Source organism: Lathamus discolor, chromosome 2, assembly GCF_037157495.1.
Source record: "Lathamus discolor isolate bLatDis1 chromosome 2, bLatDis1.hap1, whole genome shotgun sequence".
Taxonomy (NCBI): domain Eukaryota; kingdom Metazoa; phylum Chordata; class Aves; order Psittaciformes; family Psittacidae; genus Lathamus; species Lathamus discolor.
The window spans coordinates 22752206-22764946 of NC_088885.1; the positions used below are offsets into that span (position 1 = coordinate 22752206).

The 12741-nt window shown below is 36.5% G+C and overlaps 1 protein-coding gene across 1 annotated transcript in view; it reads right to left on the bottom strand.

Annotated features, from left to right (window-relative positions):
• The window catches only part of NEK10 (NIMA related kinase 10), a 95946-nt gene that overhangs the window by 56825 nt on the left and 26380 nt on the right, over positions 1-12741 (bottom strand). The window contains exon 22 of the mRNA XM_065669211.1: positions 5308-5383. Coding sequence (XP_065525283.1) covers positions 5308-5383 — 76 coding nt within the window. The remainder of the gene's footprint in view (positions 1-5307; positions 5384-12741) is intronic.

A 12741-nucleotide genomic window follows, 5' to 3' on the forward strand; every position in this document is an offset into this window, starting at 1 on the left:
ATAATTAAAGGCAGGTTAACTCCAAATTATTAAACCCACAAAAGCTATTCAAGTATCAGCAAATTATTTATTTTTACCTCTCCTCTCTTTCATTCGTAACAGACTCTTCCATGATGTTTATTTTAGATAAGACCCTGATAAGGCTGGGGATGCATCTCAAGCAGGAAATATGGTTGCTTATGGTAAGAGAGGAAATGGAAGAAAAGACTACAGGCTGCTCTGCTTGCAGATGAACTTCTTGTTCATCTAGAAGACATCAATGCCCCTTCATAGCATTTAACCAGATGTCTATCCTATATTTTATTCTAATTAGTTTCTTGATTTCAATTATTCTAGAAGAATATTATGAACGTTTGGCCTCCTCCTTGTTAGTCAGTTCTTGACATGGGTGTTCTTTCAGTTAGGTGCCTAAACACAACTCATGCTGCCTCCAGTAATTCTTAAGCCACAACTGGCCTGCCATTCCTTAAAGCAGATAGTGAATCTACTACTTCACAAAATAGAAAAAGGTAAAAAGAGGAGAGCAGACCCTTAAAAATCAGTATTAATGTTTCTCTAATAAGACATGGCCACTTATTGCTCTGGTGCTTATTTTAATAATGTCTCCATATAGTCCAAGAACTGTATTGTGTTACAGTGGCACATGTTTTCTCTTATTCTATCATTAAGTTATTGTAACAACAAAAATCATTGTTCTGTGCAAAAACTGTGAAAAAAAACAATTTACTTAATACCACATCCATTATTACATGGTATTATACGTGGGAGTAAAACTGGAAATTATGTGAAACAGAAAGAAAGCAGGAAGAGATCTGTATTTATCTGTGTGAAAAAAAAAAAAAATTCAATAGCAATGATAGAAGTCCCCACATTTTCCACTCTAATGAGAATTTCCTCAAAACACCATGAAGAAAAAACACTTCAACTTCAGCACAAAAAGCCAAACGTTACACAAACTTCTTCCATGTATCAGTTTTCTGACATTTTAGAACAACTGTGTTTCAGAAAGATCAAGTTAGTTCACAAATGTGGAACATTCTCACCTACTTCTTAGTGATACCTGAGGCAGTTATTGTAACCATTACTCAGCTAACTTTCATTTATGTCATAGAATCATAGAATAGTTTGAGCTGGAAGGGACTTTAAAGGTCATCTCGTCCACCCCCTCAACTGCAATGAGGTGGGGGACATCTTCAATTAGATCAACTAGATCAGGTTGCCCAGAACCACATCCACCTTGGCCTTAAATGTCTCCAGGGATGGCGCATCCACCACCTCTCTGGGAAACCTGTGCCAGTATTTTACCACCCTCATTGTAAATAATGTTCTCCTCACATCCAGCCTGAATCTGCCCTCTTTTATATTAAAACCATCATCCCTCATCCTATTGTAACAGGCCCTGATAAAAAAATCTCTCCCTGACTTACTTATAAGCCCTTTTTAAGGACTGAAAGGCTGCAGTAAGGTCTCCCCAGAGCCTCTCTTCTCCAGGCTGAACAATCTCTTGATCTGTAGACAGAATGTCCCCTTCATAAGTTATAATCCCTTTTGTGAAACAAATAAATGGCAGATATATGTGAAAGGAAACATAATTCTCTATAACCATGTACAATTTGCAGTGTTTCTTCTGGGAAGGCCTTTGAGACAGCAGGATAATAAAGACTGTCACCAGTGACTTGGAGCAGATTGTTTCTGGTGACTTATTAGCTAGAAAAAGACTTCAGAATTCATTACCAATTCCCTAAAGCAGTCTTTTCTTCAATTTTTAATGTATTAAGTGTAAATGCATCCATTTAATACATTTGGTATTCTAAACATACACATTGCTGGTTTTTGTAATTTAATAACATAACCGATTGAAAAGAATTTAATTAGTATGATAGTAGGATGAAATCGAGTATGAAGTAGAATTAAAAACCATCACAATTACAAAGCATACTAATGTAAGCCCCTCTCTAAACACAAAACAGTGTCTGATAGTATTTTATGGTGACACAGTTTTAAAAAAATTGCATTAGCAAATTTATTCTGTCAACCCCAAATACAAACATGTTTGGTACATACAGTGATATGTATAGACTACATTGTCTGCTCCAGGAAGGGTGGGTTCCTTCTCAAACTACCCAGAACTATTGATCTGTCTATTCAGAAGAAAGCTATTTCTGCCACTCTAAAATGACACAGCTCTTTCTCTTCCCCCTTTTTTTTAATGCAGGAACTAATATTGCTGCTCTTGGTAGACATGCATTACCAATATTTTGATTATTTTACAGCCCTTCACTTAAATCATCCAGTCACTTAAATCAATCAGTACAAGCACTGATCAAGTCTATAGCCTCTGACTTGTCTATATCCTTCATGACTTTGTGTTAAAATTCCCAATCAGTTCACCTCACTCTGTGAGCAGGTTTCCATATCAAAAAGCCCACTGTCACACACAGTACTAGCCAAGTACCCTGAAGGATGGGATCCAGTGAATTCAGCAGCTTGCAAAGCCTTTTTAACATTCTTAAATTATTATGACATTGGAAACTTCAGTGCTTTAGCCTGTCATTTTAGATATTACTCAAGCATACATTTTAAATACAAAAACATCAGTGAAGCACTCTTGTTCTCTTTTCTGACTGCAGACAGGCAAGGATCACTGCTTCCATGATTTTGCTTGTGGAACAGAACTGACAAGTAGTGTCCCAAAAGGCCACTTACTGAGAGACTAAAACATGCAAGTGGTATTTTCTCCTCATGCTTGCGTTCAAATAATTGGACAAAGAGGTAGAAAAAGAAGTGCCAAGTCTCAGGTCTGATATGAACTTCAGTACACAAAGACAGGGTATAAATGATAATAAATGTGTTATGAACAAAGATAAAACCAAGGAAATAATAATTAAAAGAGTATTTCCATCTACAGAACATTACTATCTAATAATTTCCTATAAAATGTGAGAAGACCCAAAGACATCAGCGGCAGGTTTGGAAATTGACACTTCTAAAGACTAATCTAATTTGTAGACAGTTCACCCATAACTGTTGTTCAAAGGAGCACAATAACTTCCTGCCAACAGCTTCTCTGCCTAATTGTGACTACACAAAACAAATCAATTATTTCAGAGGAGCTGAAAACCATAGCACATAACTAGCTACACCAAAGTTTACTACACTTAACCACCCAAACTATCACTCTGCTGATAGCATAGTGATCAGCAGTGCAATCTGCTGATACGCACCATGATATGCTTCAAACATATCACTGTGCTGTGCTTCAGGAGTATTTTGACTGCATCCTCCCAATTGAGGCAGCCTCCCAAGCAACTTACTTTTTCTCACTAAGAAGCAGCATAAGCATTAGTCTTCAAGGTGTAATACACATTACAAGGACTCACTCTTGAAGCCATTTTAGGATTTCATGATTTCTAGGGATTGTCAGACATTATCATTCTGCCACTAGGAAATCACAAGTAGCAATCTCAAAAGTGGCAACATGAATTACATTCAACTGCCGAATACCTAAGTTCTTGACCCTCCCTCTTAATTCAGAGGAGCTACCAGTAGCTCCCCCAGTAGGCTGGAACTTTTAACTACTTTTTACAGCCACACAGGCCAAGCAATATTGAAGGTATGTGGCCATCACATGTGGTCACCACAGCAGAAAAGAAGATTGAAGAAGACTGACATCAAAAATGCCTGTAAGCTTCCGAGAAATATAGTTAGTGCCTCAGCCAGTACAGTGGTCTTATAAGAAATTTAGGATGAAAGCACTTCCAGTTTTTACTTAGGATATAACATTCTAACAGGTTTTTCTGCTTATTAGCTTGTATTCTGTAAATTAAAAATTCTGATGAAAACAGGAAACAATATTATAGACTCCATGATGTGCAACATTCTTGGTTTGTTTGTGTGTCATTCGTTGTAGTTTTCTTTTCCTATTCCCTATGCCAAATAAATTTCACTTTATTTACAGGAGCTAGAAGTGGCAATTTATAGTAGTGGGAACAAGAGAACCAGAAAGTCACTAAAAGAAGGAAACCAACTTCTAACCTTAAGCAAGCTCAACACTGAGTAGAAGCAACAGACTGACCCTGAAGAGAGGGAACAGCAGCTGTACATAAAAAGGCGTTAAAAGAATCTGGAGGAAACCCGTGCAGGAACAAGGAATATTTGGATCTGCAAAGCTTCAGCTGAACATATTGCAAACATATTTCCGTAATAAAGCACTAGTTAGGGTTGGCAAAGTTTAACCAATAATTTTGCAAATGGAGAGATCCAGATTAGCAACTCCTTAATTGATTTCTGATGTTAACATTTCAATTAACAGAAATTTTCAGCTCAAATGGCAGGGCCAGAACACATCAACCTCTATTACTTGAATACTGAGCTTGCGCTTGCCACAATTTGGATTTTTACCCAGATTACATTTGCTCCCTTTTGTTCACAATACCATAACCTCAATTAACAGACATGTTTGTTATTTATCCATCATGCAACACAAAAATCCATACTCTGACCTGACCACAATTACTTTTGAGAGAATCTGACATGCATATAATACTCTCAATTATATAAACTGTTTACATATTGAGGGGAACTTTGGATAGGAAATGCTTTCTATTCCATGCTCTTGAGAAAACAAAACACAAGCCAGTAGTAATCTAGGAACTTAGGTAGCTATATTGGTACAGCAATTTAACACAACATGGTTCCTCACTTTGGCTGGTTTGCAAATGGGATGCCAAAAGAAACTGCAGCTCATTCAGCAGACTGAATAATGTATTGTCTAAGGCAAAGGTTTAGAGCAGTCATTTATGTATTTACTAAACTCAAATTGCAAACTATGTGTGTCATGCTTTTCCACCATTGAAAATTTCAAACTGCAGAAAATATTTTTTCAGTTCAATTACTAAAACCAAATGCCTACTGATACAAAACAAATCCATTAACAAATAGTTCAGAATCTAAACTGTCTACGCATAAAATGTAGCTGAACACTGAAGCCACAATTACATTAAAAGCCTTTAAAATTAATTTTGATTGTTTACATATATCTTTTTAGAACTTGAAAACACACTTCTTTAAGTGTAAAGATAGATGAATAAGTTACTACACAACCACAGTTACTTTGCACCAAGTTAACCCACAGTAACCATGATAGGCAACAGAAAAATAGGTAGGCACCCAACTACTGCACAGTAGCTGTGGGTGTGCAACTTGCACCTTGTTACTTACTCAACTGAAATTTGTCTGCCTGCTCAAAAAAAAGTAACCATTAAGATGGATGTCACTGGACTGGATGTTGTTTGCAGGTGTACTTACCATGAGTACAGAATGGTTCCCACTACGGATGCAAGTTTGCCATTTTCTTGCTTTTGTTTTGCAAGACCAAAGTCAGCTACAATAAATAAAAAGATTCAGATGTCAATAACCACCCTCTCTGCATGACAATTGGTTCTCATCCACAACACCTGAAAAGTTGGGAAAGGGTGGAAGGGAGGTTTGGGTTTTTTTTATCTTTTACAATTTGCAGCACTGCACCATACTATTTTCCTATCTAAATATTAATCAACAACTTCTGTTTGAATCAGGTCTACAAGCTTTAAAGATATTATAAACACACCTCTGATCCATTGTAATTCAAACTACATGACCAGTTTCAGGTTTCCATTGATATATTCCAATAAACAGCACAAAAATTTTAAGTATCTGATAAGAAGTGATCTAAAGACCAAGTTAATGGAAAAAATTATCTAATTAAGTTAGTAACTATTTTGCTTTCTTTCAAATTACAATAGCTAGGAAGGACAGACTTCCAAAGGAGTATGGCAAAGGTCTAATACCTGAACAATTCATGCTCAAAGATTGCTTCTGGTAAGAAATAATGGTGAATCGTAGCCTTACTTTGTGACAAAAGCTGTAGATTTAGAAGATTATGTAATTACGTTAATATAAGGACCTTTTGTGTAATTAGCAGGTAGTCTTTCACAAAACTGCCACACACAGTCTTCAGAGATTATATTTTTAATCTAAATTCCATGCAAACAGTTAATTTTTTTCAATTCAGTACTCTACTGCTGCCTCAACACGACAATGCAGCTGAGATACATTGCCCTTTATTAAATCCAAGCACAGAGAGCAAGAGGAAATCATTGTTCTTGTTAAAGTCTGTTAATAAATCTTGCATTGTAATACTACTTCAGAAGTAGGAAGATTTGTGTGATAAATAATATTGTTTAAAATATTTTAAGGGTCCTGTTCTACTTGGACAGAGGCCATAGCCCATCCTCATTCCAATTGTTCTTGCAGTGAGACAGTTCACAAAACTTTAAGTTCAGAATGTTTCTACTCATCAAAAAAAGCTGCAGATCAGAGGAAACACAGGCAAGAAAAAAACAGTTTCTGTTGGCTTTTGCTCGGTGCAAGCCTCAGGGTCTGAAGAGGAGAAGATCTCTTTATTCAGAAAGGGACTTTGATAAGAAAGCCAAATGTAGGCACCCAGGCTGCAGGTCATTTTTTTTTTAACAAAATGTTCAAAGAAGAACTAGCTCTGCAGTGCCTGGAAAATGTAAGTAGAAAGAATGCTAAATTAACAGGATCACTGAGAAGCCTCCCTGTTGTCCTTGAGTTAAGCCCAAAAGGACCAGAGGTTTTTACAATGTTGATACTTCCTTGAGTTCATAGAGGTGAATCATTCTACATTCCCTTTTTTGTAATCCTTCACATAATAGCCTATGAAGAAAGGGTATTAAGACATTACATCAATCAATAAATTAAGTTCCTGGTACTTGAAAGATTTAGAAAACGAAAGAGGAAAGCTGGACATCTTGGTTCTGGAAGTAGTCTATTTTAATACAACATTAATGATTATCTGGAAAAAAAGAAAGCAAGGGCAAGATCAGCCAAACGGGCTAAATATATTTTCTGTCTTTTAGGCTCAGATTCTCAGAAATGGAGAGGAAAAAAACATTTCACAGGCAATAACTTTTTTTCCAAATTCTGCTAAGCCATCTTGACACCAGCAAGAAGCTCCTACATAAAACTGACACTGCCAGAGCTAACGAATATAAAGCATAGAACAATCAGCTTTACATCAAACTACTGATCCCAGTGTCTTGTTTTGGCTTCGTTCTCAGTTAAAATCCCTTCTACATGCTGTTGGGCCGGTTGTGTTCCACAGCATAGTCTTTAAACCCTGCATATTTATAAGTCAGAGTTTGTCCCATAATGAAAAGGTATGCAAGTTTAGACAAATTACACCTCTGAGATACATTTCTTTAGCAAAAAGGCCTTTGTTCAAGGCCAGATTGGACAGGACCTTGAGCAATATGGTCTAGCAGGAGATGTCCCTGCCTACAGCAGGAGGGTTGGAACTAGATGATCTTAAGGTCCTTTCCAACCATTAACATTCTATGATTCTATAAACATAAATGATTTTTCCTTAGCCTTTTCAAGCCCATAATACAGAAGTGAATGAAAAGGAAATATATCTTACTAGTGAAATTTCTTTTTTAAATTTATTTAGGCATCTGTCTGCATCTTATAAATTGGTCTACAACTTTTAATACTCCAGGAATCTTTATTTGGTATTTGATGCCAGAAAAGGCTACAATAGCTAACAAATAAAAGAAATAATTTCTAAGAACTGCAAGAGACCTGCATTCCATATTATTAAATGAAAATATAACCAAATATAAAGATGACCCCTATTAACTGGTATGCACTGTTTCAGTTGTGAACTGAAGCTTGATTAATGAGGACCCACTGTGACAATTCATATTAGGCAATTTCCTGAAATAGTTTCACACCATACCACTATGTTTTTCAGAAGCTGGAATTGAATTGTGAGAGAGAGAAAACTCGATACTTGCTCAGCTTTTTGTGAACTTTACCCAAGTGTCAGCTTTTAGCACAGAGACCTACATAAACCTTGGAGCTTATCTAGTGATTCTTACGTTATGACCTGATTGGTCACTTCTGAAATTCAAAATCCTACTTGTTAAAGAAAATATTCTTCCTGAACCATCTCAATTTACTAGTTAATTCATCCAGTGGTACATCTTGCATTAAGGCATAGCTCTTAAGTACAGGAGAGGGCCCTTCTTCAGAAACTAGACCTTCCCAATTTACACATCTGTGTGAATACAGATGCATCCGGACACGAATTTCATCAATTTCAGAATGAAATACAAAACTTACAGCTTCCAAATATTTTCCTGTTGCTTCCAGTTGCACAGACAAAAAAGCAATCTACCAAATAACAGAACTGTTGTGAGCACTTACTGGAAGGAACTATATCAATGCTGACAAATCATGATTAATATCAGTAGAATTAAGGTGGCCAGAGAAAAATGGAAAAGCCCTTAGAGAATCATACTCAGAAGGCCAGTAAAAGCTTTGTAAACCAGTAAATGAGATGAACCAAAAGAAAGGCTGGTAAGAGTAAAGCAAAGAGATAACACAAAACAGTAGGGAGAGCCACCCAGCTGCTGCCAACATCAGGATGTAGAAATACATGCTGAATCAGTTCATTCAAAGAGGAAATTATAAACACATTCTAGTGATCCAGAACAAGATCCTATGAGAAAGATGTGCTAGTAACCGTCTGCCGTAAAAAAGATGAGTCCTACCCCTCTCTTGCACTGTCTTTGGAAACCAGCTCATCTGGCACTTGTGTCTTGATGAGTTTAGCTCAGCCCTTTTTCTAGGCTAGCTTCACACTGCTTTTATCTAGTCCAAGACCAGATACTGCTGTACTAAAATCATTGAATTGTCTACCACTTGTCACCCTCTCTATTCTTTCAATGCAGGACAAAAACTGGCGTTAAGAAGGCAACTCCCTCATCCCCCCAAAATAAAAAACGCCCCCATTTTGACTGTTAGATTGTCCCACCTTCCTGAAAAGTAAAAATCACAAAAAACCAAACAACGCTTACTTTGTAGCACAGCTAAAATAAAACCAAAATGCTAATGGATGACACATTTCCATGAGGAAGCGGTCTTGACACTTAATGGCATCAATGGAAAGATGTTATCTACCATTTTTAAGTCTGCTCAAAGACAACAAAAACTAACAAACTTTCATCAATACAGGGATCTTTATAACCTATGACTAGACATGCAATTTTGACAGCAATTCATTACTAATAGTCATATTTCCTACAGCATTATTATATTTGACTAGATTTTGTACTGTGATTGTAAACATTAAGCCTTGAGGGTTTTTTCCTGTGTATATCAGGAACCTAGAAAACCAAACATTTGGGGGTTTGGATTGGGTTTTGTTGTTGTTTTTTTTTTTTTTTTGCTTGGTTGGGTTTTTTTTAATTCATCAAAAAATAGTCAAACAATCCTGCAAGATGATTCTCAAATAGGAATAACACTAAATGATGGAGTTATAATCCTCTAGATTCTGAAACATCCTTCTTCACTCATTTTCACACTTACATACAACTTGTTTAGGGTAAGTGATAATGAAGTACAATTATTTCAGAAAACATTACATGCCAGGGGAGAGAGCATGAAGGGAAGAAAGAAGTATGAAAAAAATGTAGGCTGAATTGATTAGTATCCTAACCTGCTACAGAACGATCTTTTCAACTTTCATCTCTGAATCACAAAAACCTTCTAAATCTTTGCAGTCTCTTAAAATGAATATTTTAGGTACCTGCAATGGTTTTTTTCTCTTTTTTGACACAATCTGTTTTTTCATTTGCCATTTTATTTCCCAAAGATTTCACCTAGTAGGTTGATCTTCCACAGTAAAAACAAGAGAAAGATTTTCCAGATACTACATCTTAACAGCACTGATCTCGTATTTGCACATTCATTCCCTCAATTTATATTTTAACCCTGTTTGAAAATGCCATTATTTATTCCTAACATCACATACGCACATGAACACCAAAATCAAAGCAATAAAGGAGGCTGAGTAGAATATCAGATTCACCACACACATGAACTTCAGACCTACTCAGATCAGATTTTTGGTGTCCCAACTGAACAGATTCTCCTTTCACCCTGAAAGGCTCAGTCTAAGACAAAATCATTTTGCTTCTCTTCCACAAGTTTGCAACCGTAATCAAGAGAGTTTATCAGCAACTTACTAAGTTACAGTGATCTGAAAGATTAAAATAGAACTTTAATCTTTTTTTCTATAAAAGCATATCGTAAGATCAAGATAATTTACAATTTAATCAACAGTAGGACATACTTATCCTATTCTTTTCCATTAATAGAATGGGAACAGAATTAATTTCTTATCATTCACAAATGCACCATCTAACTATTCTACCATTTTCCTTTCTGTGTGCTAGTAGCAGCGCTTTGTAAACTCAGTCTACTATCTGTCAGTTTTGTGAAGCTTGTAACTTCTGCACTAAGAGCTAGCAACTTCTGAACTAGATCCACATCTAGAACTGAGATTTGTAGAGATGCAATTGTGCTATTAACCCACCAATATGGTCCAGAATGTTTGATTGTGAATGTAAACAAATGGAAAATTCTACTGGGCCTATTATGGAAGCTTTGAAAATTAAGTACTACAAGCATTTCCTTGAATCTTAGCATAAAGGATAGCAATTCTCATAATGAAGAACAGTTAGATGAGCCATATAATCTGTAAAAAAAAAAAATAAATAACACTGATCCAAGTGACTCAGAAAATTAGTGACTAACACACAATCGACACTAGTTAAACTTTACCTCACGGTCACTGCTTCTTTGGGCATGGCACAGAATCAAGCGCCAGCAGGTCTTTTAAAAAGTGCACCCAGCAAACAAGTATTCTCAATTACAAAGTTAACAGGTAGCTTTTTTCAAGCACCCAGCAACTGTTTGAACTGTCCAAGTCTCATTCACTTCACCATTCTGACACTTCATGCCTGCCAGCTATGATTAGAAGAATATCAGAGAGCTGAGTTTTCTCAAAACTATTATTTCACTTCTACACAATCCCAGGTTCCAGTTCCATACGTATCCTCTTTGCTACTGTTGTAACATTACAATTATAAATATTAAACAGAGCAAGCCACCCAAAAGAGAATATGGAACTCTTCACAATTCTCCTTGATATCAGAGCTGAAAGTTGTCAGAGTGATTCCACACGGCCCCAAAGATCTAAACTTTGCTGCAGCTAGATGACACTGAGGAAAAGTGGTTATCTACACTCTTCTGTTCTGTCCAACAAAAAGATGCAGCTATGGAGCTCTAGACAGAAATATGCTGCACTAGAAACAAAATTCAGCTGCAGTAAAATATAGCTATGATGAAAGTACATGTGCATTTCCAGTTCAGAAAACTGTAACTTCTCAATGTCTACTATGAAAAGGCTGGTCAGATTAAACTGACAGCCACAGATAGTATGGATTCAATGAATCTCTGAAACCCTAAACAAAACAACTTTCTTCAGGCTAAAATACTATTTTATGTGTGTGTGTGTGTGTGTGTGTGTGTGTGTGTGTCAGAAATGATAAATCAGACATTCAGCCTGACCAGAGATGTACAGTTTTGTAACACGTTTCTACCAATTTAGAATGACAGATTTTACAAAATTGCAGGTTAGGTGATTTAATATTTATATTTTCCCAGCTTTTGTATCTCTATCAATTATGATTAAATGCTGTACCAACATAAGAGATGGTTGTTGTGATGAAACAGAACAGATGAGTAGGGTTCCAGAGAACACATAACAACAGCATGCTTAAAGTTCTCTGCAGTTAGAAAGAGATCTTGTATCACCACTGGCCTGGCTAGGATCAGACTGTAAATGTCTGTTTCCATTTGCAACAACACACAGCTTAAAAGAGCCTGAAAAAGACTGGGATAATTCAGATGTAATTGGCACGTTTAAAAGATGTCATGGGAAATGCAAAGGAAGTTACACAATCTTCACAGTAGAACGAAGTATCTACTGGGCTTAGGACTTTCACTTGTGTCTTGCCTACCTTTAAAAACAAAACCATAATCAAAAACCTGGATAAGGATAGTGTCTGATCACACACGATACATAAGAAAAAGAAAATAACAGTGTGACTATACAGATACAAAAATTCTTCCCACTATTACCTCATATATTCTTTCTTCAGTCAAACCTATAAAGATGATATCAGAGACCACCACTAGAAAAGGCTCCTCATAGCTTAATCTTACATTGTGCCAGGCCAGTTGCAGAGTTTTTTGCCTGTATGGATTCTAGTTTTCAGCTACCCTTCACCATAGATCCCTGCCTACCAAGTTCTGCTGGAATTGTTCTACAAAAGCCAGTGTAGAACATCTCTCCATGAATTCAGAACAAACAAGCGTAATCCTTCAGCAGGTTTATTTTTTTCTGTGCTGACAGCAAGGTGGGAATGTCTCCTACACTGTGCACTCCTTTCCTTTTCAACCAATATAAACTCAGAAAATGTACGAGGTCTTCATGGGATTTTGAATATGAGTGGCCCAGTTCTTACATACACAGTGAGAAATGCTTACCTGTGAGTCCCAGAAATTTCTTGAAGTAGCTGATTTTTGGGGCCGCTGCAAAGCCATACACAGAACGGAATGAGTCTTAACCTATGGAAGCACTTTGCTCCAGTCTATTGCTCACTTTATTTTTTTAATCACAATCTACAATGACAGTCTAAAACTAAGGCACCTCTCTAAATAAAACATCTGAAGAATGTTTGTTACAGAGCAATAAGGTGCCTTTGTTATATTGTTCAGCCTACAGATTTTCATAGCAAAAGATTAACAAGAGTTACCTTTTCCAGAAGC